Here is a 27,610-nt window from a genome sequence, read left to right as displayed (position 1 = left end):
AATGGTATATTTAAATGGTATATAACATGGATAAAACCTCTAAAAGTAACATGGCTTCATACTGTGAGTAAATGTTGATACCTGTGCATAAACTGATCAAATGTGCATTGAATGTAGTGTAAGTAGCTTTGGATGAATAAATGTGTAAAATAAAACATGTAATTTGATTTAAGTCACAAGTGTAAGATTGAAACAGTAAAAATGATAAAGATTAAAATGATAAATGTTCCATTGTACCTTAATGTTTTGGGGAAAAAGCAATTTTCTAACATATTATTATGGGTAATACTCATAATATTCATGTGTTGTAAGAGAACATAAGTTGAACATAAGTTGTTCAAGATCCTCCATGAGACTCGTGTATTTTTGTCTGATGAGTGAAAGTGTCAATCAATGATGTTCTTCTGTGTTAAATTATAAATCCAGACATTACTCACAATCTTTATGATATGTAGAAAAACATTTTCAAAGCACTATTATGCATTTGTTTGGCTAATGTTAATTGTTTCTTCTCCAGGAGTGTCTGGTGTTGATAAAGTGTCAGTGTCAGTGAAGGAGGGAGATCCAGTCACTCTAAACACTGGTGTTCAAACAAACCAACAAGACATAATTAGATGGTATTATAATGGCATTCATATCGCTCTAATCATTGGAGATCAGTATATCTGTACAGATGTTCAGTGTGATGAAGATACTGAGAGATTCAGAGACGGACTGAAGCTGGATAATCAGACTGGATCTCTGACCATCATGAACATCAGAAACACACACTCTGGAGAATATACACTACAGATCATCAGCAGCAGCATCAGTGTAAAGATCTTCAGTGTTTCTGTTACTGGTGAGTCTTCATGTTTAAAAGCAAGTCTTGTCCATTTCAATCACATCATTAATGTGTTTAATACTTTTGCCGTGACACTCAGGAGTGTTTTCTATTTTTCTTTTCCTATATTTATTTTAAACACAGCATCTACACCACCAGAGAAAAGTTTTGGGTTGGAGTCTCTTCCGCTCAACAAAGCTGCATTTATTTGATTAAAAAACAAATACAAAATAATAATAATAATATTGTGAAATATTATTACAGTGTAAAACAGCTGTTTTCTTTGTGTTTTTGTTTGTGTTTTTTTTTTTTTTTTTTTTTTTTATAAATGCTGTTCTTTTGAACTTTCTATTCATCAAAGAATCCTGAAATAAAAATGTAAATAACTGTTTTCAACATTGATAATAATATGAATGTTTTTTGAGCATCAAATCATCATATTAGAATGATTTCTGAAGGATCATGTGACACTGAAGACTGGAGTAATGATGCTGAAAATTCAGCTTTGATCACAGGACTAAAAAAAATAAAATATTAAAATAGAAAACCATTATTTTAAATTGTCAACAATAATATATTTTTTTTAACCAAATGAATGCAGCCATGGTGAGCAGAAGAGACTTACTTCAAAAATATTAAAAGTCTTACCAAAACTATCGACTGGTAGTGTAGAAAAACACATTTACTCTTAAACTGTAATTTATAGCTTTAACTTCAAATTCAGTGCATTATGATATAAACTAGTTTTTCTATTGGTGGTAGTTTAACTGTTTTGTTCTGGTCAATATCATCTCTTATCACCTTTTATTATCATCAATTTAAATATATTATCTATTTATTTTTTAGTTCACCAAGAATCCAAAGTGCAGTGGATTCGAAGTTAACACAAAATATGTTCATAAAAATGTTTATATCAACCCAGTAAATGTTTTCATTGAGGTCTGTTTGACAAAATAATTCTTCACATGCAAAAAAAAAGTTATTAACTAATGTTATTAAGATGAAAATGAATGTATAAATAGTCTTTAAATAGTGTTTTAGCTGCTAGTTCTTCAAAAACACACAAGATGGAGCCATTTACCAGTTTAATCAACATCATACAACTGATGACCAGAGTAGAAACATGTATCAATAGATATCAGACAAAAAAAAACTGTTGAAGTTGATTTATAAGTTACTTTGACAACAAACAATGACTGTCTGTCTTTATCTCTCCCAGATCCAGGTCCAGGTCCGACTAATATATGCAGCTGTCGCTGTTGCTGTTCTTCTTCTGATTCTTGCTGTGATTTACTGGTACAAGCGCAGAGCAAGAAGGAACGGTGAGTGTAACATACAAATGATTTAATAAGATTGAAATATGAGATTTAAAAACATCTTTAAAATATATTTTTTAACTCTAACCAAAGTAAAGTGTTTAATTGAGTTTGTTGTTTTTCCTCCAGAAGCGAACAGGACGAATAGCGATAAACAGGTGAGAAACTACATCAACTGAATCTGTCTGACTGTAAAACAGATTCACATCTGTGCGCTGATTAAATGTTTGTGTGTGATTTACATTTTATATTATTATATACTTAGAGTAATTTATTTACATAATATTTCAAGCATTTAAATGTGCAGGTCGTTTAGGAAACATGAATTATTCTAATAAATGTGAAGAGAAACATCCTACATTTTAAGATATTTAGTTATTTTTTGCGATTCCAAGCCTTTGTGTAACTCAAACATCAGTCCGGTTTATTTCTTTTTCTTTGTGTTTATCTGTGTTTTTATATAAACAGGAAAGTGGAGCTGAAGACTCGCCCCCTGATCAGAGAGACACTTTTCTAATGAAGAATCTCAGAGACTCGAACCTTAATCAGACTGAGGCTGAGGCGGCCAATGAGACGCCCACATAACACTATTGTTTTGATACTTTCATTAAAAGAGAACTTGAAGAGAAGAAACTCACATCACAGAGAAAGAGTCATGATACCAAGATTTCTTTAGTTGGCACCAATACTAGAGAAATTTCACCTTGAACTAATTCAAAATAGTTTGTTTATTAGTTATTTAAATAAGTAGCCTAAATATATTTTAAAATATGCAAACATTGCTTCAGAAAAGGCAAACGGTTAATTAGTAAGAAACAACGGAGAACATTACCTCCAATAGTACAAAGAGTGCTTGAGGATTTTCAGGGTATTTGAATGTTTATTAAAGCTGCTAAATTGACAGAAACAGTCAGGAAGTGATTTCTCTGTAATCTGTAAAGACCCCCTGAAATCATAATTGAGTTTTTTAGCTTTCAGTATGAATATGTTAGCCTTAAGGTTATGAATAAGTTAATGTGCTCCGGAAGAATGGCAAAATTCGCATTTAGGAGATAAAAGCTTTCAAAACTTACAGTCTCTCACTTCCGCTAAAATGGATCACTGATTTTTTTTGGATCATCACATCTTCTGTCTAATCAAACGCTCTCTAGAATCTAAAGCTCCGCCCCCTATGCTATAAACACAACCTGGCCAAAGCCACCGACCGTTGACACATCAGGGAGCAATATGTGTTGGAGATGTGTGTTCACTTACTCAAACGCTCAAGTTTTATTCTGTTATCCAACTGTACATTGATTAAGAATGAAATGGCTAGAGTTTATTTATATTATTATTAAATATTATTATTATATTATTATTAAATATGTCCCGCCTTGGCTTCTTGTTTGAGTGGAAATTACGTCAACTCATCAAACAACCCTGTGCGTTCCACGGCCCTTCAGTGGGACTTTAATAACAGCAGCATTTACACTGCAAGACCTGCAGGGTTTTTTTTTTTTTTTTGTCTGCTCATGTTTACATTAATTTATAACAGGTTGTGAACATGAATACTTCATCAAGATGAACATTTTGAACAACTTCAAGTAATTCCATACTGACGGAGAAGCTGTCACAACACACAGGTCACGCCAATACTACCGATACTGGTAATGTTATATTTACAATTTTAGTATTAGCATTTTCACAACACTACAGAGGAACATCCCTGATGAAAACACCAGTATGATGTTATTCCTAACATTAATGTTACTCTAAACTGGTGTTTTCAGCAGAAATGTGGTGTCGTATCTTTGTGGTTAATGTGTAAAAGGTTCAAATCCTGCAAGGGTTGATCCATGAAATATCACCATTGTGTCCTTGATCAAACTCTGAATCTCAGGAACTGAACCTGTTAAACTGCACTGAAAGTCACTGGAGAAAATATGAGAAAAGATGCCTAAAATATTGCCTAATATGGGTTTATGTAATGTATTTTTTATATATTATCTTCCATATGTGTTACTGACTGTTGCATAAGCCTTCTGCTGGTATTAAGCATATTTCACAGATATGTGTACTGGTAAAACAACAATATGCATTTTGTATCATAAAGCACGTTTTTGTCTTCGTTAAATGTGCAAAAGTTGATTGCTTTTATTTATATTTTGTTTTAACAAATGTCTTGTAACATTGTAACCTTTTATGAAGCATTTGAGATGGCATGCTGATCTTTTTTCTTTTTTTTTACTGCCAAGTGTAGTTTTTTACTGGGGCGTTAATGTTAATGATTCATTATTCACATCATCTCTTCATTATAAATGTTTTCTCCATTTCATGTCTCTTTTAGTTCTATTCTTAAAGAAGGTTTTGCTGTGCTGTGATTGTCCACTGTTGATATGTAATTATTTGTGTCATGTATGTATTTATGCCGGCAGGATTTAGAAGTGCTCATCATCGTGTCTGTTGTTATAAATGTTTTCAGAAAAGTCATTTCAGTGTCATAGCTAAAGTATAATATGCCAAACTCCTCACAAAAGCCTGAACCTTAGTAGAATATAGACCTTTCTCATGCTCTTTTTTTATTTCTTTTTTTTACTTTGCATTCGTCAAGGAAAACGTGCTTTAAAACACATATAAACTATATTATTTTATGGAAAATAGAAAAGAAATCGAAAGATATGTGTATGTTTATGTGATAAGTGCAATTAAAACAGATCTGATTCACTTATAACGGCTGAAGTCTTTTATTATAATCTTTTGGATTTTTAAAAACCTAATTTTATGATGCTATTATGCAAAATTTAGGCAGTATATTTGTCAAAATAGTAATGATTTGGCTGTATACTTCAGAAAATGTTGCAGTGGATCAAAAATAACATTTTAATAAACATTTTTAAAAAGTAGCAGTAGGCTATTTACTAGACAAAGAGGAATTAGCTTAAATGGTAAATAATGGTTATTAATATTAACCTTAATGGTAATTTAATAACATTTACAACTTATGGTTTACAAGGTTAAAGCTGCAGTCTGTAACTTTTTTGTGATAAAAATGTATATAATGAGCGATTAGTACATCATACATTTTCCAAACTGTTTTTGAGACTCTTTTAAATAGAAAATACTCAGGAATGGTGTTGACTTAAAGCATATTAAACACCACATAGACATATAAACAACACTAAAAGCTTGATTTCTACCACAGGGGGACTTTAACTCTTTCCCTGCCACTGACACCCAGACTGGCATGAAATTATATTTCATGTATTATTCATGTTAATTATGAACCTGTATATAGTAGTTTAGTAGTTCCTTGGGAGGAATGAAAAAAAAATATATATATTGATTAGATAATAGTGAACTACCTCATTCAACTGAGCGATATTACTCACTAATTCATTCATTATTAATAGTAAAATTCGTTATAAGTAAATTTGTTATAAGTGTTAATAGTGCATTACTCATTTGTTCCTGTGTAGTTATTCATTAATGACGGAACAGTCTTATAAAGTGTTACTGTTGATTTCACTGTTAGCTGAAGTCAGACTGTGATGTTCATAAATAGCAGGAGAGGAAGAATCCCTTCAAACTATATTCATAAATGATCACTCTGTCTTTGTCCAGCCAGCAGATCAAACCGTTTCTAAGGAGATCAAACCGTTTCTAAGGAAATCAAACCACAGCCGGTTTCATTCTGACTGAGAAGAAGAGGAACAATTACACTATATTTTACCATGAAGAAAATGTATACAATATTCCAATATCCAACATTATCAGTATTAGATGACAAAAATAAAGAACGTTTTTCTATGAACAAGAACATTTAAAGTCTTAATAAGAGCCAGAAGGACATTTAAATGTAACTATAAAGTTTCTGTGTGTGTGTGTGTGTGAGAGAGAGAGAGTGTGTGTGTGTGAGAGAGAGAGAGAGAGAGAGAGAGAGAGAGAGTGTGTGTGTGTGTGTGTGTGTGTGTGAGAGAGAGAGAGAGAGCGAGAGAGAGAGAGAGAGAGAGAGAGAGAGAGTGTGTGTGTGTGTGTGTGTGTGTGTGTGTGTGTGTGTGTGTGTGTGTGCGTGTGTGTGTGTGTGTGTGTGTGTGTGTGTGTAAGCTAGGAGGGTCAAACTCTGTCGAGGAAGGATTCACACATCAGATGAACAGCTTGATTGTTTTTGGCGGATGATTTTATTAGATCATCTGAAGAAAATGTTTCAAACGCTTGTTTTGTTCAGTTTGTGTTGGCGGCGTCTGACTGGTAAGTGTCTGGAACAAGCTAAGATGATTTGCAGTTTTTCACAGGTAAATCAAGTCAGTATTATTATTGAGAGATCTGCTGTCTCATAATGAATTTGCATTTTTCTTCACATTTTGTATCAGTTCACATTAAATATTATAAAACTGACGTTAGGCTTTGTAAACCAACAGAAGACTTAATCAGTTCTTGTTCGTGTTCTTCAGGTGTGTTTGCTGTTGAAACAAATGAAACACAGTCAGTGTCAGTGATGGAGGGAGAATCTGTGCTTCTACACACTGATGTTACTGAAATACACACACATGATGACATACTGTGGAAGTTTGGAGCAGAAGAGTCTCTGATAGCTAAAATAAACAGAGATTCTGGAATCTTCTCCACATATGATGATGTTCCTGATGGGAGATTCAGAGACAGACTGAAGCTGGATCATCAAACTGGATCTCTGACCATCACAAACATCAGAACTGAACATGCTGGACTCTATGAAGTAAAGATAATCGCATCTGAACTGACATCAAAAACATTCAATGTTTCTGTCTATGGTGAGTAGAGATCATTTTAAGTTCTTCACATTTATTGGCAGTAGCAGTTTTATCCATAAATTAAGGTGAGACAGATTCTGGGCCCTATTTTAACGATCTGAAACGCAAGTATCAAGCGCGAAACGCAAGTAACTTTGTGGGCAGGTCTTGGGCGCTGTTGCTATTATACCGGCGGGATAAATTACTCTTGCGCCCGACGCAAATCTAAAATGTGTTGGTCTGAAGTAGCTTCATTATTCATAGGTGTGGTCAGGGGCGGACTTTACCATTAGGCAAAGGTCGGCAATTGCCTTGGGCCCCGAGCTACCTAGGGGCCCCCAAAATGCCCTATTAACTTATGCTTAATTATTATTTTTTTTATTATATATTTCTAAAACTCCGTTTGCGAAAAATGGCATAAAATCATTATTGTCGTGTCGCAGACAGGAGGGGGCCCCCCGCCTCACTACATTGGACTATTCCATTATCTCACTTACTGCGCATCTGCGAAAGTGACAAGGCTGTGCCAAAAAACTGACGGAGAAAAATAAGTGATTGACAGACAGAGTGTACAGAGTGACAGACAGAGTGTACAGAGTAGTAGACAGAGTAAAAATGAAGCGAAGCTAGCTACCCAAGCGGTGCCGAAAAAAGGAGGAAGCGGGAGGAAAGCAAAAAGTATGTAAAGGTGCGCGGCGCGAAAGTTAAACAACACGCAGTAACAGGAGGACTGGGAAATACACAAACAGAGCAAGACGAGTCTAAACGCGAAAATTTAAAGTTTCGAAGTTACCCAAGCAGCTAAAATAAAAGAAAAAAGTGAAAAGACGCTGATAAGTATTTGGGAACGCTGCCAAAGATGACAAACTTTTTTACGGCTACTGTTGGGGATAACGTTACAGATCAGGAACAACAACGTCCAACGCACAGAAAAATCGTGAAGCAAAGAGGACACGCAGATCGACATACAAAACTGAGCAGTTTACTTATGAATCATGATATTTAAAAAAAATATCAGCTCTCAGATTCTGTCAATTCTATTACGAAATTCAAACAAAAAATACCGTTTTGCCATTTTAATGTGACGTGACAGATTCCTATAGCGGCACGTGAACTGATCATCTCTAGCTAATAGTAAATAAACACGAATTAACAATGTTGAAAGATACAGAATAACTTACCGAAATGTATATTCCTCATTCATATTATCGATCAATAAGTGTTTTTCAAACGCGGAAAGAGGTAAAACAGCTGGCGAACAATCGTCACATAACATTTACCTCAGGAAAGGCATTTAATTGGCTAGAAAAAAAAAGAGCTATAGAGAGTATTTGGCTAAATATGTGTACTATATTACTTATTTTAATCTTAAATTATACCAGATGATAGGGCTTTTTTTTCTTGAGAAAAAGTAACGCCTATCTTGTGAAACGTTACCTAATATTTTTCCAAATGAGTCAATATTGAATCAAATCACAAGAATTGATTCGAAATGGTGAAATTTGTCAAGCAAAAAACAACAAAAAAAAAACATAGCTTACCAGATATTGTACCATGTAAACATTGTAACATGTTTCTGTTTAGGAGTAAAGAAGTGTATGCAGGGTTAAAGGGGACGTTTTTTTCTCCTCTCTAACCTTTACTTCCCCGTAGATTAGCTTTACCTGCCTATCCACCATTCAGTCGGTACATATTTTTTTCGTTCTCTTTTAAAGATTGGATGGGGAGGGGCCCATAGCCTACCTACCTTCGCCTTGGGCCCCCGATTTGCTAAATCCGCCACTGGGTGTGGTTTGGGCGTAACGTGAAATAAACCAATCAGAGCGACATCTCACATTCCCTTTAAGAAGCAGGCGCACTTGTTCTATAGCGGATTCCTATGATAACGGCGGATTTGCCAGGCGCGCGCCAGCAGCGGTTCACAGCCGAGGAGACCGACGTTCTCATCAGGGCCGTAAAACACAGAGTGACGTTGGGGGTGTAGAAACACACCCAAATTAACTTCGGTTAAACAGGCGTGTGATAATTTGGGTAAATGTGTAAGCTAGATGTATGCTTTTATAATAAACTATCTATCTATCTATCTATCTATCTATCTATCTATCTATCTATCTATCTATCTATCTATCTATCTATCTATCTATCTATCTATCTATCTATCTATCTATCGTAATAATGTATGATTTGCAAAAATGAAAACGGCTGCTTCTGTGTAGATGAGAGAATCAAAGTGTATGCGCGTTGTGCACACGCTACATTGATTATGGCCAAGCATGCACCCTTAAAATAGCATATGAATAACATGCGCAACGCGCCACTGACTTTAAACTAGTTTTTTTCGGTCAGTGGCGGAATTGTTTTCTAAACCTATAAAATAGCATGAGGGAACGTTTGCGCCGGAACACGCCTCCTCTTTGCGCTGAACCGCCCCCAGGAGCGCAAGTGTATTTCTTAGTTAACCGACGTGCTTCTGTGGAGGGAAAAGTCTGCTGTGCGCGGGTGAAAAATAGGAATGATACATGCGTCGGTGTAAAAAGTCAATTGCGCTGGGTGCAAGATAGGGCCCTTTGTGTCGTAGCGCTAGTTTATGATTGGCCGCTTGTTTTACATAATCGCTGAACACACAGACACACAGACACACTTTGGTAGATGTCTAGTGTATTTGCGTAATTCAGCCTGAGGGAGGCGCGCTAGTGCTGATTGACAGGCTCTAAATACACACATAGAATAGAATGTTCAGAAATTACCTTGATTTATACGGGGCCGTTGAATGCTTGAATCTGATTGGTTGATGAACGTTCTAATGTGTGCAATTATTTTCAGGAAAACGCTCTGCTAAAGTAGTTCCAGGCAGGTTTTGACCGCATTACAGTTCCATATCACTTCACCAAATGATTTCAGTTCTTTCAAAGGTCCTTACAGCTTACAACAACAAAAGAACCAAAACCCACAGCGACACCGAACAAGCAAATAGTAAACAATAGGACAAAAACGGTTACGCATAATTTTACTATGTCCGGAAAGCACATACTTTCTTTCTCCCACTCAAACGCACACATACATACAGTACAGACACACACTCGCACAGAAACATGTTGTCAGCGCTGCTTTGACGATTTTATCAGTAAAATAGTTTATCAACTTAGGCCTACATGAAATTTCTCACTAGCGAGGGAATAACGGCACTGTTCTATGAAGCCGATAAACTTACAGTAGAGACGCTGCTGCCGAACACTGTTGACAGACACACAGACTCAGGTAATTCACACACGTTTAATCTCTCTCTCTCTCTCTCTCTCTCTCTCTCTCTCTCTCTCTCTCTCTCTAATAACTGCATTAATAACTGCATTATTCTGCTTTCATTGGCTCAAGCCTCCGCTACGAGCTCTAAAATGACTTTTCAGAATTATGAATCAGCAACAGAGGCTTGGGATTAGACGCGTAAGAAATTAGAGTGTTTTAAGGACAGCACGTGCTACACAGCAGAACCCTGCCAACATTCACATTAAACTAAAGGTTTTATATGTTCACTCATTTGGTACGATACTCCACACATCCCTCTGCCAACGGATGTGTTTACAGTCGGACTTACTAGTTGCTGAACTGATGCTTGAGGTCTGTCCAAATACACACACTTGCTATCTTGGCCAATTGACAGTGGGTGTACAGCAAAGCGCAGTACACTTAACACACACTAAATCCACACTCTCTAAGGCCCTGTCACAAATAGCACACTACATGTGTTCTTGTGGACTTACAATGGTCATCTGGTGCGCATGTCCATTAAGTCCACAAGACCATGGAGTGTCCCATTTGTCAGTTTAGTTTTCAGAAGGGTGCTCGCGAGCCGATATACACCCTCGATGCACACGTTTGTTAAGCCGCACAGAAGTGAGCTCCACAGCAGACTTCTACCCGACAGTCAAAGCGGCGTTACGTCATGAAGTGTGGAATCGGAGGAAGACTGTGAGTGTTTAAGGCCCTTTCACACCGGACGTGTAACGAAAAAGCGAAACGAAAAAGCGAATAGTTCGCGTCAAAACCATTCACATCAGCCAGTTTTTTCGCCGCAGCACATTCGCGTTCGGTGTGGAAGCACTCATTACACAAACAGCTGATCGAAAAATAAAACCATCGCGCGAATTATTCGTGCGTCAAAATCGCGTCCAGTGTGAAAGGGCCTTTAGGGTGCCATTTGGGACAGGGCCTAATTCTGCTTCATGGTCTTTGAGGCTATACATAGCCTTTAAAGTAGTATCTCCATTTGATAGTGTACAAACACAGGGACTCGACACATGCACTCTAGAAAGTTTCATCTTTGCCCAGTGTCTGCGCTATTTTTCTAGACGGATAAAAATGTCTTTGTATTCTTTTAAACTAAAGTTGCGTCTCTCATAACCCGTTATGCGCCCCTATTTCACGTCATATCAAGGAAAACTTACCAGTGTCAGTTAAATAAATTATTGTTGCATATAATTTGCCGGGGTGTGAAGTAATGCATTACAAATACTCAAGTTATTGTAGTTAAGTAGATTTTATAAAATAATTTTGTGTACTTTTACTTGAGTACATTTTAAGTGATGTATCTGTACTTTTACTGCGCTAATTTCCCACCATTTGTGGTCGTAACATGCTTGTTTTAATTAAATTTTTATCCATCAACATGATGGATTTCATTTTCGGCACATTTACATAATCTGTATTATTGCAATTTTGTTTTACGGACAAAGTCAGCTTGTTAATAAACAACAATCCTATTTTATCATTGCTTTTTCTCTCTCAGAAGTCCATGTTCATTGCTGCGGTCCTACTGAAGCTGTGATCCGATTGGTCGTCTCTGCTCTGGTGGGCGTGGCTACTGTCGTTGTTCTGCTTTATGACATCAGATCCAGAAGATCAAGAAACTGATATATCATAAGTATTGTGACATATCTTATAAAAATATATTTATAAAATAAATCACTGTTTGATGAAAGAAATATATTGAGGCACAAATATACAATGTACTTTTTATATGATATTCAAATATCATATGCTTTAAATTTTACTTTGTTTAATCGTATTATTCTCATTATATACTCTTGTTTATGATTTATATATTTTATATAAGTTGTATTTAGATGTCTGATCTGAGTAGTGTCAGAGTAAATATTGTGGTGTAATCTGTGATGTGTGATGACCTCTAGCGGTGAGTTTGAGGAACTGTAGATTCATCATTAAACACTGATGCTGTTTGACCATCATCTATAGACCCGAAAAGAGTCTATTAAAGTGACAGAGAAATAATAATATATGTCAAACATCTCAGATCAAAAATGAACACATTATTTAGATTTTTTATAATAGCTGATCAGAGAGGTACAATTATTTTAAAAATGTATTCAGAAAAATAAAAATGATCAGATAATATTGTATTATTGTAAATATAAATAAACAGAAAACAAAATAAAACTCTGATACCTGAAACTTGCAGGTAATTTCAGCAATAAAAGTTTTACAAGTTCTCAGATCATCCAGAAAAGTTGAAGTTGACACAATGTGAATATGTTTTTAAAGTGTGTTTCTAGATTGTTCCAGAAGTGACTGTTAAAGTCTCTCATATTTACAGTCTTAAATCACACACTGTGTCAAATATGAAACAGTAATAATGTGAAGAAAAGCTTCAGGGTCTGAACGTTTCAAAGAATTTAACACGTAAATATTAGAAACAATTAAATACTTCTTACAATAATCAAATCATTTATTTTATGGTAAAATTGTCCTTTATAACTTTTTACATTATAATCACAGAAAATCTATATAAAGCTCTATACAAAAATCATTTATAAATATTAGATTTTTTGCACGTCATGTGACCATCAACCGACATCAGAGAAATCATGTGATTGTGTCGTTTAATTATTCAAAAATTAACTTACCAAACGCTTTAAGTGTGTGTGTAGTTCAGTGTGACGTGTTGAAGGTATTTACTGAAATATAATAATATTAATAAACTTATTTTTGATCAGTTAGTTGCCAAGGCAACATTTAGTTTAGTTTATGTTGAAGTATTAAAACTGTATGAATGTATAAATGAAAATGAATAAAACTAGGCATATATTTAAAAGTATATATAAAAATGGCAAAATAAAAATGACTAAAACTTTAAATTAAAGGAGCATTGCATAGGTTCTGAAATTTCTAACGGTTACTGACACCAGTGTCCGTTAGAGGAACTGCAGCCAGTCTCGTTCACGGTGCGCACACGCTCGTACGAGCACGACCACATCAACCAGGGCAGGGTTGCCACAGCAACCACTGACGGCTCATCGAGATTCACCAGCATTATGTTTGAGGTAAGAAAACACCATTTGAAAACACTACCGATTGCCGCTGCTTACTAATAATGGCTGCAGTGCCGTACGGATGTAAGCCCAAGTAGACGAGAACGCGCATGACGTCACATTTTGTGAATTTTCGCGCCGATTTGGGCCTGACTCTTCCACACACAATTGAGCCTACAGGCTGATAGAGGCAACCGTGGTGGACAGTCAAGGTGTCATTCTTTTTATTACATCGTGGTTGGCTCATACATGTACAAATGAAAACTCTATCTTAAAGATTTTTTTTAAGTAAAAACCTACACACAGCCCCTTTAAAGGGCACCTATTATGCAAAATTCACTTTTACATGGTGTTTGAACATAAATGTGTGTTGGCAGTGTGTGAGCAAAACCACCCTAGAATGATAAAAATCCACCCAGTGTTTTTTTTACAATCTCAATAAATCATAAGCACTGTCTCAGAAGGAGCTGTTCTCAGATTCGGTGCAATGTGACGTAGAATTGCACAGGCCCCTCCCACGACTGTTGAGTGACACTTCAGTTTGAGCATAGACCCGCCCTGAGTGAGCTGGACACAGAGTCCGCCATTGTTTCGACGCTGGAACAGCTGTAGACAAGAATGTCTCCTAAGCGACAGGTGTTTTGTTGTTGGATGTAAGAATGAACATAGCAGTCTTCATTTACTCTCGTTGTTACTCGAGGATGGATCTGTATTGTTTGTGATCCAGCTTACGGTCTCCGGAGCGACAGGACTAACGTTACTGATCACGGCAGAAATGAAAGTGAGAGCGCGCACTTTATGACAGCTCATCGAATCATTTTACGGATATAAGGTTTACCAGTTTATTAAGCACCCACTGAAAAGGTGTGTATTTGTTTACTGTTAGTTGTAACGAGTGTTTTGTGTAATTCGCAGTGTATGTTGATGATAATGAAAGGGAGAGAGAGAGAGTTTATGGATAAGACTTTAATGCTCACATCTTATACTGTCTTTATTCAGCTCTTACAGTGATTCTCTGGTGTAAAACTAAGGCTTCATCTTTTGTGTGATGTACAATAAACTTCACTGAACTCGTCAGTATATTTTGGTCATCATTCGGACGGGGTCTGCCACAGCAGGCTTGTATTAATAGTGGATAAAAGCAGATGACAAATAAGTTTTAACCATAATTAAACTAAACTATACCTGTTCTATCTCTATACAGCATATATTCTCTGGCTCTGTGGGCATTATTGTCCGACTCCGAGTCGAAATGAACATGCAACTGAGAGTTTCAGTTTTGATATTATCAGATGAGATTGTCCTGGCTCTGAGCGCGAGCTCGTGAGGCTCCGCCCCCTGTGCCGGCAGCAGCAGCTCATTTGCATTTAAAGGGATACACACTAAAACAGCGCTTTTTTCTGAGCCCCCAAAAAATGACAATTTAAACATGCTGTAAAAAATTATCTGTTGGGTATTTTGAGCTAAAACTTCACATACACACTCTGGGGACATCAGAGACTTATTTTACATCTTGCGAAAAGAGTCATAATAGGTGCCCTTTAAAATTAAAACAGAAAAAATAAGTATAATTAAAAAAATGAGAAACAACTGTAAGAGTATTTTAATGATGTAAGACAAGACTAGCACAATCTTTTCACTGAACATATAAATTGCTTAAATAATGATCATTTATAACAATGAAATAGTTTATTTAAAATGTTGCATTTATTCACATTCTGTTATTAAAAGCAACAGTAAAAAGATACACTTAAAATACAAACATAAAGAGCAAAAGTGACATTTCAGATTCTGAGTTCTAATGAACTAAATAAACCAGCTCTGCCTGAATCACAACACAAACGTTATTTTGTAGCAAAATAATGTGTATATACGTTTTTATACACTTGGCACATTGTATTATGCAAATATAGTACATTGATAACAAGTCAAGTAAAAACTGACAGTACAAGATGTGTAGTGCAAATCTTCTTCATATTTGTGCATTTAATACATTTGTAAATGAAATAATGATGTTGACTGCGCCGAGAGCTCATGTCGGTTTGTCTTAAAGGTTTAAGTTGTCATTGAGTGTTAAATGTTGATTTGAGTGTTTCCATCTTCCTAAATATCACAAAGCATTTGTTCTATGGATGTATCAAGATAATAAGTAGGTTATTGTTGAATTGAATAATAATGAAGTAACTAGAGTGAATAAGCGCCGCCTAGTGTTTCCATTATAATGAGTCTCTATCAGAATCTTCACTTCAGAAACACTGAACTCCTTCTCAACCTTCAACAAACACCTAATCCATCGTCTGAAACAAGAGACTTATTATAATAAGCATGATAAATGTTAATCTATTCCAGGTTTATAAGCTGAAACTGTCAGATAATGTAAGTAACGTTCATCTAAATGTCCTAAATTATATGTGCTTCCAGTAGGGTAATATTTCCATAACATGTAAATAGTGTTTTATGATGAATATGTATTTCAGGTTAAAGCTGAACAGCTGAAGTGTGTATTTGCTGATTCTCCTCAATGGGAATAATGTTGCAAATTCACAATCATCCTGTTGGGATTCTCTCGGATCACGTGATCTTTCTCCGTCTGGAAACAATAAATTGCAGGATGTTAAAGAGAGAGAAATGAACAGCAGTAACTGTCACAGAAACTCATGAAATCAGCAAATCTTCCATCAATCAGTGAATAATATTCAGTCTGGAATGTTTATTTCGGGATCATTTTGATGGAAACGTGATTCATTCAGGGGAAAGTTTACAGCAGAAGAGCAGAAATGCTTTTATACAGTATATTCAAATATTGAAGTATTTTGAGAGCGTTACGGCAATTGCTTCATGAAAGTGGGTAAAGATCTTTTTTGGCACTTTGGCTTGTTTTGACTCCCTAATTGGTGGAATGTTCAGTAGAGCATCATGGGTAATGTAGTTTTTACATAAATTCCGCTGTTAAACATGATTATTGTGAAAATAAGTTGAAATAATGCAGAATGACGGCTTCAACAAAAGCAAATATTATCGATTAATAACCTCGTAGCTCACAGTAGGGCTGTATTTTAAAGTTTTAATAAGTTATTTCACAACAGATAAAATGAATGGAGTTTTGTTGCACTCTCCTGAGAATCTCATAAGATTTCTACAAAGATAATACTAGTGAAGTGTTTTACCTCATCTGTGTTTTTCACCTGGTCTCCTGTGAAATAATGAAATAATCTCTCTCTCTCTCTCTCTCTCTCTCTCTCTCTCTCTCCCTCCCTCTCTCCCTCTCTCTCTCTCTCACACACACACACACACACACACACACACACACACACACACACACACACACACACACACACACACACACACACACACACACACACACATTTCTTCTCTTCTGTGATGTTAACAGGCTTGTTAATGCTGAGACTAATAATATAGAAAGATGTTGTGGCTCAGAGAAGGTCCAGTAGTTTTATGTCTTTGCTCTTGGCTGACATGTGGCATTGCTATGGCCTACTTGTGGCCCAGATCTGGCAAACAGGAGCGGTCCACCCAAGTGCCATCATTCCACACCGCATGTGACTCAGATCTGCTTTCCACATGTGCCAGATCTGGGCCGGCACAAAGTTGTTATAATTCTAAAGAGCAAATGAGACTCACCATGCAGTGACACAAACACAGAAGCTCCTAATGATGCTGAATCTGCAGCTGCTGATCTGTAGTTTATAGAGTCCAGAGTCTGTGTTTCTGGTGTTTGTGATGTTCAGAGATCCAGTCTGATGATCCAGCTTCAGTCTGTCTATGAATCTCTCTTCACACTGATCATCTGTATAGATCTGACTCTGATCTTCAGTGATTTCAGTGATGGGAATGTCTTTAAAATACCATTTCATCAAATCATCTGGGTTTCTTACACCAGGATCTAAAGTGACAGATTGTCCCTCTTTCACTGACTTTCTCCTCATTTGATCTCGTTCAGCAGCAGGAACACCTGAAACACAAACCAACAGATGCTGGAGGATCTTTTGAGGAAAAAACTCCACAAGTGTGAAAATAGTTGTGCGTATTCAATTCCTGGATCTTGACAAATTCAGTAGAAACAAAATTAACTGCAAAATTGCTAAATATCAAGGTAATCGTGTTTTTATTCGTATAGATTTACTGTTTATATGTCAACTGTGCTGGAGGGAATTTATTTATTTATTTATTTATTTTTTACAAACCCACACATATATTACACAAGTACTGTCACAGTGTCTGGTTGGTGTACCCTGGGTGTCCACTAGAGATCTTTCCCATACCGCCACGTCACACCACCACTTCATTTCATGAAGTGATGGGCTTTCCTCAAGATGGGCTTTCCTGTAGCTCAAACAGTAGAGTGTTGGTGCTAGCAATGCCAAGGTCATGGGTTCGATTCCCAGGGAAAGCAAGAACTGACAAAATGTAAAATGTGTACCTTGAATGGAATGTAAGTCGCTTTGGATAAAAGCGTCTGCCAAATGCGTAAATGTAAATGTAATGCATTTCCCATAATCCTCACTGTTAGACTTTTCTGTAATTTCTACAGTTATTTACTTTAAATCCCCCAGTATTATACTGCTATTTCTCTTTACAGTAAATAACTGTGATTCCAATTGCATCATGGGAATTTTCTGTGACGTCTAACACCACATACAGAGACTTACTGTATTTTTTAAATTTGCTGTATACTACTGTATTTGACGTAACTGCCTCTCTGGCTGGCACCATTCCACCGTGCTTTTTATTTCCTAATTTTTGCCTTACACCACGTGTCTACAACGCTATAATAGCCAGAGGCTGTCTATATTGGACACATTGAAGCGACCGGACCTTTAAATGCAAACCTGTTTATCCCTTGTAAGAACTAGTGCGAGCGCTTGGACTCGTATCGGACTACGTCTGAAATATAACGGCCGCGGCGCATCACACTGTCTGGGATTTGTCGTGTCGCGTCAGACAGACATCCAGTGTAGGTAATGGGGTCTGTCTTTTGTTGGATCGCGACGTTCGTGTCTGGCCCGGGGAAGAGACGGAATTCACTTCACCGAGAGAGAGATCAGCAAGCAAGGTAAAAAAAAAAAAACAAAAAAAAACATTCTGTGTATGTTGACAGGATTGTGCCCAGTTTAACGTATGTTATAACGTTAACGTTAGCCTAACGTTACTCGTCGTCAACATGGCGGTAACGAACTTTACCATGGTAAACTGAGCTAACGTTTCATTTTACACACTTTGTTAGATTATTGAATTGTCGAGTTAAAATATGCCAACGAGCAACGCGTTTACATTAACAATAAATGTGAATAAACTAATGTGAAATTCTGTTTATATCCTAATGTTGGCCTACTGATGAGAACCTTTATAGTTTTAGCATTAGTTTGCAAACTATACCATATTATAGTTGTTTTTTTTTAATGGAATTTAATATTTACTTCCATTTTTGTGTTTAAAGGCAACTGCAACAAAGCGCCAATTCGCGCCAGTGACTTAGCAAGATTCCAGAGGTAGGCCAGCCCATTTGTGATATATTTTGAGATAAGTTTGCTGAAATGATTAGCATACACTATGTGAAAATTGCTTTTGAGCCACTGGTGCAGACTAGGTAGCTAACAATATCTTATAAAATCTCTATAAAATTGGCTAACTTCATATCAAATAAGTGACCTTTGCATTATGTCTAACTTTATTACACAGCAAATGAACCAATCAGAAGATGGACCATTGTCTTTGTTCAGTCTCACCAGATTAAATGTATCCAGGTAAGCACTGCAGTAAAACTCTCACTAATTCATTCAGACCAAATCTAGCATTCTAAACAACTTAAGTTTATATTTTTGCATTATTTTTATATTTTATTAGCCAGCGACTCTACCATTGCAGTTCCACCTGACTAGGAAGGTCCTAATATCAGCGCACAGGTGGGTTAACTACTGTAGGAAGGAGAACGATCATCACACAGTGATTTCTTGCATGTATCTTACTGTGTATTTGTCTCAAACAGGTACTCCTTCACTGCAGACAAGCTGAAATGGGCTAAAATCATCTATTTCAGTCGTTCAACTTCTTTCTATGCATCTCAGCATTTTTGGACAGAATTTAGGATTTGTAAGTATTAAAATTTAATCTGGCATAATTTAATTTAGTTCTTTTGTATGCTATTTATTGACAAAAGCTGTTTACAAATATATATTAAGTTTTTGTGAAAATAATAATAAAAATTAACAAAAAAGGAGGTTAAAAATAATGTGACACTAATATTCTCTCTCTCTCTCTCTCTCTCTCTCTCTCTCTCATATAGTTTTGGAACCGGGATCTCCTCTGAAGGACTGAGTACATTTGTGTTTGTGGGCACTAGGGGTTGAACCGACTAGTCGATTAGTCGACTAGTCGACCTTAATGCAATGCCGTGACGCTTTAAGCTTGACGTCGACTAGTCGCGTTGATCATGTGACACTATGATTGTCACCATCAAGTCTGTGGAAATACTTCACTAAAGATGAAGCTTGTAAAAATGTGACTTGGAAAGTAAGTCTGTCCTGAAGTACAACAAAAGTACAAGTGCAATGCACACTCATCTGAAAAGGCATCCGCTAATGTTAAGTGAGGAATGCAAATCATTCTCGACAGCAGTAAATTTACCCTTCGCAGGGAGTTTGATTGACAGGCGATCTGACCAATCATAATACGCAAGTCAGGAGAGTTAATAGATTAACGTTGGAGGATTTGAACTTGAATAACGGCGTGTACTGACGTCTTTCTGCAGTTAAAACAACATTCCTTCTTATGTATATTCATGTTTATTTGATGCTATAAATTAACTAGAAGGAAGAGATGATCGGTTCACGAGCAGCTTTAAGAGGCTCTACAGCGATCTGTCACGCCACATTAAAGAGCCACAAAACGGTATTTATTGTTTCAATTTCTTTATAAAATGACCAAATATGAAAGTTGAGACTTTGTTTACATATTAAAAGTAACCTGCTCTGTCCTGTCTGTCAGCACGTTGTCAGTGTCCTCTCTGCTCCGCGATGTATATTTCACTGTGTCGGACATAGCAACAGTAACTAAAGGGGGAGGGTCTTTGCGAACGGTCAATTAGAAACTTCACTAAACATGCAAACCATGATCGAAAAGTAAAAACTGTGAATGAGCAGGACTGTGACAGTGAGTAGGCTTACAGCCCATCTTGCATAAATGGCATTGTTATGCCAACATAATGCATCACTAAAAAATGTTTGCACTAAAACGGGAGTTATTGTTGCATTGTTACCGTTAAGTTGCAACATATTATGAACTGTCTGTCAGCATCTGTATCATTTTCTGCAAATAAATTGCAAATTGGGGCATGTTGCAAAGCAGTTCCATCTCTTGTGTTTTTATGAATGACGTGAGTGACTAGTCAACGTCGACTCGACTTTGATGTCATAACAGTCGACTTCAAAAAATCTGAAGTCGTTCAACCCCTAGTGGGCACGCATGCAGACCAGGGAACACTCTGATGTTGTCAATCAAGTTCTGAACAGGAACCAATCTTTGGAGAAGTTCATTTATTCACAAAGGTGGACAAAAACATTGTGTTGGCTTTTTAAAGATTATTTTGATGATGACTTTTACTCCTATGCTGTAGAAAAGATGGAGTAGACAGTCAGACATTGATAATAATAATAAATGTTTCTTGAGCATCAAAGAGACTTCTTTCAAAAACATTACGCCACTTAAATACTTCTTTTGGCCACCAGTGTACATGAATCCAACAAATTTTTGGAAATAAGTGAAATTATTTTTAAGGTGGGGTTATGTGTCTTGTATTGTGAAAAGAACTGTGTTTTGTCCTGTTTTGGACATTTCCTTTTTGAATGCTTAATGTATTTATATTCTGCAGTTTTATGAATGTAATGGTTGATATTTCATTATAATACTTGTATAAGCTAAACAACCAATGACTCTACATTCATTTAGTCAAATGCTAATGTTTTGTTTATGATTTTATGTATGTTTTCAAAAATGTTTGCAGTGAAGGACAGCACATAATGTGTTAATTTAACACGTTTACACATCTTTGTGCTAACCTCTCTGACATATTTACTTTGTTAAAATCATTAACACAATGAATGAGTTAAAATTAACACAAAAAATGTTGTCTCTAAACTTACCCATTAATGTGTAAAAATTTCACACATCATTTCCAGCATTGGCATGTTTATTTTGTGATATATATGAAATGTTTTAAATAAAAAAATGGTATTTTGTGATAACTTTGTCTAATTGGTTTGTATGAAAGTAGTACTTATGTAGGATAAAAATAAAATTAATCATATATCAAAATTATCAAATCTAATTTATATTTAGTACAAATAAAAATAATTACAGTAGTGTACTGATTAGCTTCGTTTTTACAGTAATGCACTGTATTACACAAAACTGAAATACGGTTTGGTACTGTAACTCTTAATTACAGTAACTTACTGGCAACAGTGTTGCCAGTAAGTTACTGTAAAAAAACCTTGAAAAGTCTAACAGTGCTTTGTCTGAACTCATCACTGTTCCCACTCACATTGTTTGTGTCTGTTTATACCCTGTCTGTTTCAGTTTTTGTCATGGAGTCCTTGTTTGATGTCAGATTGCACTTCTGAGTTCCATTCCTGTTTTTGGACTGTATGGATTTTGACCCTTTGCCTGGCTGGTTTATGATTATGGATTACCCCATTAAACTGCACATGGATCTTACCTTTTTTTGTGTGCATCTCGTGACACGTACATGTTTATACAATTAATGCATTACTACATTGAAATATACATTTCTATATTATAATATTCCAAAATAAGCACATTATACATCTAAAATATTTATAATGATTTGCAAACACTTCTGATCATTATATGAGATAAACTGACAAACTACAAGATTTTTTACACATTTACTATTTCTTTGCACTTTATTGTGAACTAAAAACAAGTATGAAAACGAGTATGAAATAATAAATGCATGTAATCAGATGGAAAGAACTGGAATGAACAGAACAAAACTAACTGTTAAAAACTAATGGATCGTCAGTGGAAAAACTAAACAGTTGAAAGTGATTCAGTTCAATGATGCAGATCAAGAGAAAAAGCTCTGAATGTCACTGATATAATAAACACGATGAAATGATTTAAACATTATGACTCACCAGTAACATAAACTTTGAAGATCTTTTCACTGTCGCTGCCGTTGATGATCATTAGTGTATAATTTCCAGAGTGTCTGGTTCTGATGTTCATGATGGTCAGAGATCCAGTCTGATGATCCAGCTTCAGTCTGCCTCTGAATCTCTCAGTTGTTTTATTAACTTTATTACCTTCATTACACTGAACATCTGTACAGACAACACTGAGATTTCCAGTGATTACAGCGATGTTAGTGTTATTAAAATACCATTTAATCTTCTCTAGTTGGTTTGTTTTAACACCAGTGCATATAGTGACTGAATCTTCCTCCATCACTGACACTCTGTCTGTATCAACACCAGACACACCTGAAGAAGAAATCAACAGAAAATGATGTAATGTCTATGACAGACATCCAAAATAATAAAAGAGGAAGTGCTATAAAAATGTTTCTCTTCAGATCAAACAAGCAGCGTAAAAACACAAATAACACACACACACAATGCCACCAAAACAGTAACTATAGTATACAGGATAAATAAGTCATCAAACGTAAGCGGGACCATTGCACATGCTACTTTTAGATAGATACTTACAGCTTTTAAATATCTTTGCAAGCATCACACACAGTGAAATGGCCTTTGTCTGATACTTACTACAAGAAGCATTCTCTCCTCCTAAAAGTCCAATGCAAGGCTGAGGCTCCAGATCAATAGAATGCGCTTCAGAAAGAAATTGAAATATACATAAAAAAATTATTACAGAGTGGATAAATCGTGGGTTAAATTTAATAAGATTTTGACCTGAACTGAATTGTGTCTAGCCTTCACAAAACATGTATACATTTCTCAAGCACTCATCCCACATGTTTTCATGAATCCTAAAACCAATTTCCTCTTCTCAGTCATGTTTTATTTTCTCTGTGTTTTTGTCAACCTTTTCTAGCAGTAATGTGTACATTTTTTACACACTACCACTCATGGGATGTACATTTACAATTCTCTTTGAGGTGGGATTCAAATTCAAAACGGGAAAAAATGTGGAGAAACAAGAGCATAGTTTTGTTTTAGCTGTTCAAAAGAGCTAAATGTATAAATATCCGGAACTGTTTCCATGTGTTTCCATTAAAAAAAAAAAAAAAAAAAAAAGCTTATGTAACCCTGGAGGAAAAGCATGATTACTACAAATTGGAGTATCCACATATATATAAGGAATTTTCATATAAGCCATACCTTAATTTGTTTCCACACTTCAGTTAAGTTAGAAATAAATAACTGTTTCCCGTTGATACTTTAAAAAGAAGTCTTATTACAAGAAGCCTTTTCAATTGCTAATCATTCTGGCTTGTCACCTACCTCCACCGAACCCAACTTTCTCCAGCATGCTGAAGTATTTAAATGAGCTATAATAATATTATAATATTAAATAATAATATTTAAAGTCGGGAAGCCCAAATCCTCCTAATCCTTAAATTTATTTAGATGTTTGTTAATCCTAGATGTCTTGATGGCTCAAATGAAGCTGGTTATAACAGATTAGAGTTGTTTAAAATGATAAAGGGGGATAAAGAAAGGAATACAGTGAAATACAAACAAAAATCTAATAAAAAAACAAAACATTTTACAGTGTTTATCCTGCCTACCAGTGTTAAGAAAAAAAAACACTCAAAGTTTGGTTAATTTGATTCGCACTGACATAACAACTTGACAAATTTACTACAAAAAAAATGTTAATTAATAAAGTCTAGGCACTTTTTACACTTTTTTAGTTATTATTATTTTATTTTTTACCTGAAACTAATAAAATGTTTGTTAACTGTCTTGTTGATCTTTGTTCAGTAAAGAAAAATAAATGAGAAGTTAATATTTCGTTAATATTTAGTCTAGCCTACTATCTTGGACTGACAGGTCTTTGTCTGGATCTGGGTCTTGAATAAATCTCTGGTTTGAGCAGGGAACTCTATAAACTCTTTTATTTTTTTTTTATTTTTTTTTTTTTTTATCGTTGACCTAAAGAGAAATAAATAAATAAATGTCTTACCGTGCAAGAGGAATGCAGAAACTATGAACAAATAAACGAAAAACTTCTTTGTCTCCATGTTTCCTCTCAATCGTGCTTTGGTACTTTGAATGAATGGAACAGCACTGCTTAAATACAGCGGTATTTATGTCTCTGGTGTGTCGTTTTCAGAGACCACGTGATCATTTGAGATGCCAAACTCCGGCAGATTAAAAGTATGAGAAAGAGGTTGCAGCAGGGACGTGCACAGACATTTTGAGGGGCAGGGGCTCAAGTGAAATAAAGGGCACTTCTCATAATTACGTATTTTTTTTCTTTTTTTAAACAAAAAAGTATATTAACGCAACTCTGACTCAGGGGCGGACTTTACCATTAGGCAAAGGTCGGCAATTGCCTTGGGCCCCGAGCTACCTAGGGGCCCCCAAAATGCCCCATTAACTTATGCTTAAGTTTTTTTTTTTTTTACTTTTCGCAAATTATATATTTCTAAAACTCCATTTGCAAAAATGGCATCAAATCATTAGTCGCAGAAAGGAGGGGGCCCCCCACCTCACTACATTGGACTATTCCATTATCTTACGCATCTGCGAAAGTGACAAGCCTGTATTGCGACAAAAAACTGACAGAGAAAAAGAAGTGATTGACAGAGTGTAAGGAGTAGTAGAGTAAAAATGAAGCGAAGCTACCCAAGCGGTGCTGAAAAAAGGAGGACAAATTGCCGAATAAGGTAACAAACTTGTTTTGTGATGCCCGCTGACAATGACAACAACGCTAACGATACAGGAACTACACAAACAGAGCAAGATGAGTCTAAACGTGAAAATGAAAAGTTTCGAAGTTACCCAAGAGTCTCAAATAAAAGAAAAAAAAGACTCAGATACTGTAAGTATTTAGGAAAGCTGCTAACGATGACAAACTTTTTTAGCCTAGGAACAACAAACGTCCAACGCACAGAAAAATCGTGAAGCAAAACAGAGCAGTTTAAATTACTTATGATATGAAAAATCTCAGCTCTCGGTTTCTGTCAATTCTATTACGAAATTCAAACAATAAATACCCTTTGGAGCTTGTAATGTGACGTGACCGATCCCTAGAGGCACGTGAACTGATCATCTTCGGTAATAACTTACCAAAATGTAGTATATTCCTTATTCATAATATCGACCAATCAGTGTTTTTCAACCGTGGAAAGAGGTAAAACAGCTGGAGAACAATCGTCACATAACGTTACCTCAGGAAAGCCATTTAATTACCATAATATAGGCTATAGCATGTTAGTTGACTAGAAAAATAAGATATAAAGAGTATTTAGCTAAATATGTGTAGCCTACTATATTACTTATTTAGTATATTGTTTACTAAAACGCATTATGTTCATAGTTTTTTTTTCTTGAGAAAAATTAACGTCTATCTTGTGTACCTAATATGTATCTAAATGAGCCAGCATTGAATCAAATCACAAGAATTGAATCGAAATTTGTCAAGCAAAAATAAAATAAAAACAGAGCTTACCAGAAATTGTACCATGTAAACATTGTGACGTTTCTGTTTAGGTGTGAATAAGAATAAGTGTATGCAAGGTTTAAAGGGGAAGCTTTATTTCTCCTCTCCAACCTTTACCTGCCATTCAGGTGCAGTGTGTGATTTTTAGACGTCACAATATGTCGATCTTCATAGAAGGGGGTTCCCGCGGTTATGTAGGCCTAGATATAAATGACTCATTCTAAGGTAATAAGAACATAACGGTTCATTAAGTAAGGTTTTTATGCACTGAAAACATAGTTATATATTGCATTTATGTCAATAGATCCTCAGAAATATGACACATTGCACCTTTAAAGATCGGATGGGGGGCCCATACATACCTTCGCCTTGGGCCCCCAATTTGCTAAATCCGCCACTGTTCACAACATGAACAACATATTGAAAAAATGGTATATTTAAATGGTATATAACATGGATAAAACCTCTAAAAGTAACATGGCTTCATACTGTGAGTAAATGTTGATACCTGTGCATAAACTGATCAAATGTGCATTGAATGTAGTGTAAGTAGCTTTGGATGAATAAATGTGTAAAATAAAACATGTAATTTGATTTAAGTCACAAGTGTAAGATTGAAACAGTAAAAATGATAAAGATTAAAATGATAAATGTTCCATTGTACCTTAATGTTTTGGGGAAAAAGCAATTTTCTAACATATTATTATGGGTAATACTCATAATATTCATGTGTTGTAAGAGAACATAAGTTGAACATAAGTTGTTCAAGATCCTCCATGAGACTCGTGTATTTTTGTCTGATGAGTGAAAGTGTCAATCAATGATGTTCTTCTGTGTTAAATTATAAATCCAGACATTACTCACAATCTTTATGATATGTAGAAAAACATTTTCAAAGCACTATTATGCATTTGTTTGGCTAATGTTAATTGTTTCTTCTCCAGGAGTGTCTGGTGTTGATAAAGTGTCAGTGTCAGTGAAGGAGGGAGATCCAGTCACTCTAAACACTGGTGTTCAAACAAACCAACAAGACATAATTAGATGGTATTATAATGGCATTCATATCGCTCTAATCATTGGAGATCAGTATATCTGTACAGATGTTCAGTGTGATGAAGATACTGAGAGATTCAGAGACGGACTGAAGCTGGATAATCAGACTGGATCTCTGACCATCATGAACATCAGAAACACACACTCTGGAGAATATACACTACAGATCATCAGCAGCAGCATCAGTGTAAAGATCTTCAGTGTTTCTGTTACTGGTGAGTCTTCATGTTTAAAAGCAAGTCTTGTCCATTTCAATCACATCATTAATGTGTTTAATACTTTTGCCGTGACACTCAGGAGTGTTTTCTATTTTTCTTTTCCTATATTTATTTTAAACACAGCATCTACACCACCAGAGAAAAGTTTTGGGTTGGAGTCTCTTCCGCTCAACAAAGCTGCATTTATTTGATTAAAAAACAAATACAAAATAATAATAATAATATTGTGAAATATTATTACAGTGTAAAACAGCTGTTTTCTTTGTGTTTTTGTTTGTGTTTTTTTTTTTTTTTTTTTTTTTTATAAATGCTGTTCTTTTGAACTTTCTATTCATCAAAGAATCCTGAAATAAAAATGTAAATAACTGTTTTCAACATTGATAATAATATGAATGTTTTTTGAGCATCAAATCATCATATTAGAATGATTTCTGAAGGATCATGTGACACTGAA

General features: G+C 35.6%; 2 protein-coding genes and 3 long non-coding RNA genes across 5 annotated transcripts; 4 read left to right on the top strand and 1 right to left on the bottom strand.

Moving 5' to 3' along the window:
• Positions 1–27,399, top strand: LOC309491618 (uncharacterized protein). The gene is made up of 3 exons (XM_082190682.1): positions 1–841; positions 26,830–27,153; positions 27,280–27,399. Exons 1-3 carry the CDS (start codon positions 445–447, stop codon positions 27,345–27,347), a joined length of 789 nt encoding a protein of 262 aa, XP_082046808.1. The 5' UTR covers positions 1–444; the 3' UTR covers positions 27,348–27,399.
• On the top strand, positions 2,063–4,849 carry LOC309491620. The gene is made up of 3 exons (XR_014203213.1): positions 2,063–2,145; positions 2,272–2,297; positions 2,608–4,849. It is a non-coding gene; the product is annotated as an uncharacterized lncRNA (long non-coding RNA).
• Positions 6,231–11,823, top strand: LOC309491624. Its single transcript, XR_014203217.1, has 3 exons — positions 6,231–6,366; positions 6,570–6,908; positions 11,671–11,823. It is a non-coding gene; the product is annotated as an uncharacterized lncRNA (long non-coding RNA).
• LOC309491617 (uncharacterized protein) lies at positions 16,598–24,668 on the bottom strand. Its single transcript, XM_082190681.1, has 4 exons — positions 24,404–24,668; positions 23,020–23,085; positions 22,387–22,731; positions 16,598–17,183 (listed from the first exon to the last, which is right to left on the bottom strand). The coding sequence occupies exons 1-4, from the start codon at positions 24,459–24,461 to the stop codon at positions 16,849–16,851; spliced, it is 804 nt and encodes a 267-aa protein (XP_082046807.1). The 5' UTR covers positions 24,462–24,668; the 3' UTR covers positions 16,598–16,848.
• On the top strand, positions 18,155–19,560 carry LOC309491622. Its single transcript, XR_014203215.1, has 3 exons — positions 18,155–18,720; positions 18,911–19,321; positions 19,515–19,560. It is a non-coding gene; the product is annotated as an uncharacterized lncRNA (long non-coding RNA).
• Positions 27,400–27,610: the final 211 nt, after the last annotated feature.

This window comes from Leuciscus leuciscus, assembly GCF_965113295.1.
Source record: "Leuciscus leuciscus genome assembly, contig: HAP1_SCAFFOLD_387, whole genome shotgun sequence".
NCBI lineage: Eukaryota > Metazoa > Chordata > Actinopteri > Cypriniformes > Leuciscidae > Leuciscus > Leuciscus leuciscus.
The sequence above is the reverse complement of the archived record's forward strand: the minus strand, read 5'-3'. Positions and strand labels throughout refer to the sequence as shown.

Coding starts and splice junctions, on each gene's coding strand:
- LOC309491618 (XM_082190682.1), top strand. CDS start 445: ATGATATGTAGAAAAACATTTTCAAAGCACTATTATGCATTTGTTTGG. Junction 842..26,829: donor CTTCAGTGTTTCTGTTACTG/GTGAGTCTTCAT, acceptor TTTCTTCTCCAG/GAGTGTCTGGTGTTGATAAA. Junction 27,154..27,279: donor CTTCAGTGTTTCTGTTACTG/GTGAGTCTTCAT, acceptor TTTTAAACACAG/CATCTACACCACCAGAGAAA.
- LOC309491617 (XM_082190681.1), bottom strand. CDS start 24,461: ATGGAGACAAAGAAGTTTTTCGTTTATTTGTTCATAGTTTCTGCATTC. Junction 23,086..24,403: donor TTCTGCATTCCTCTTGCACG/GTAAGACATTTA, acceptor TTCTTTCTGAAG/CGCATTCTATTGATCTGGAG. Junction 17,184..22,386: donor CTTCAAAGTTTATGTTACTG/GTGAGTCATAAT, acceptor TTTGTGTTTCAG/GTGTTCCTGCTGCTGAACGA.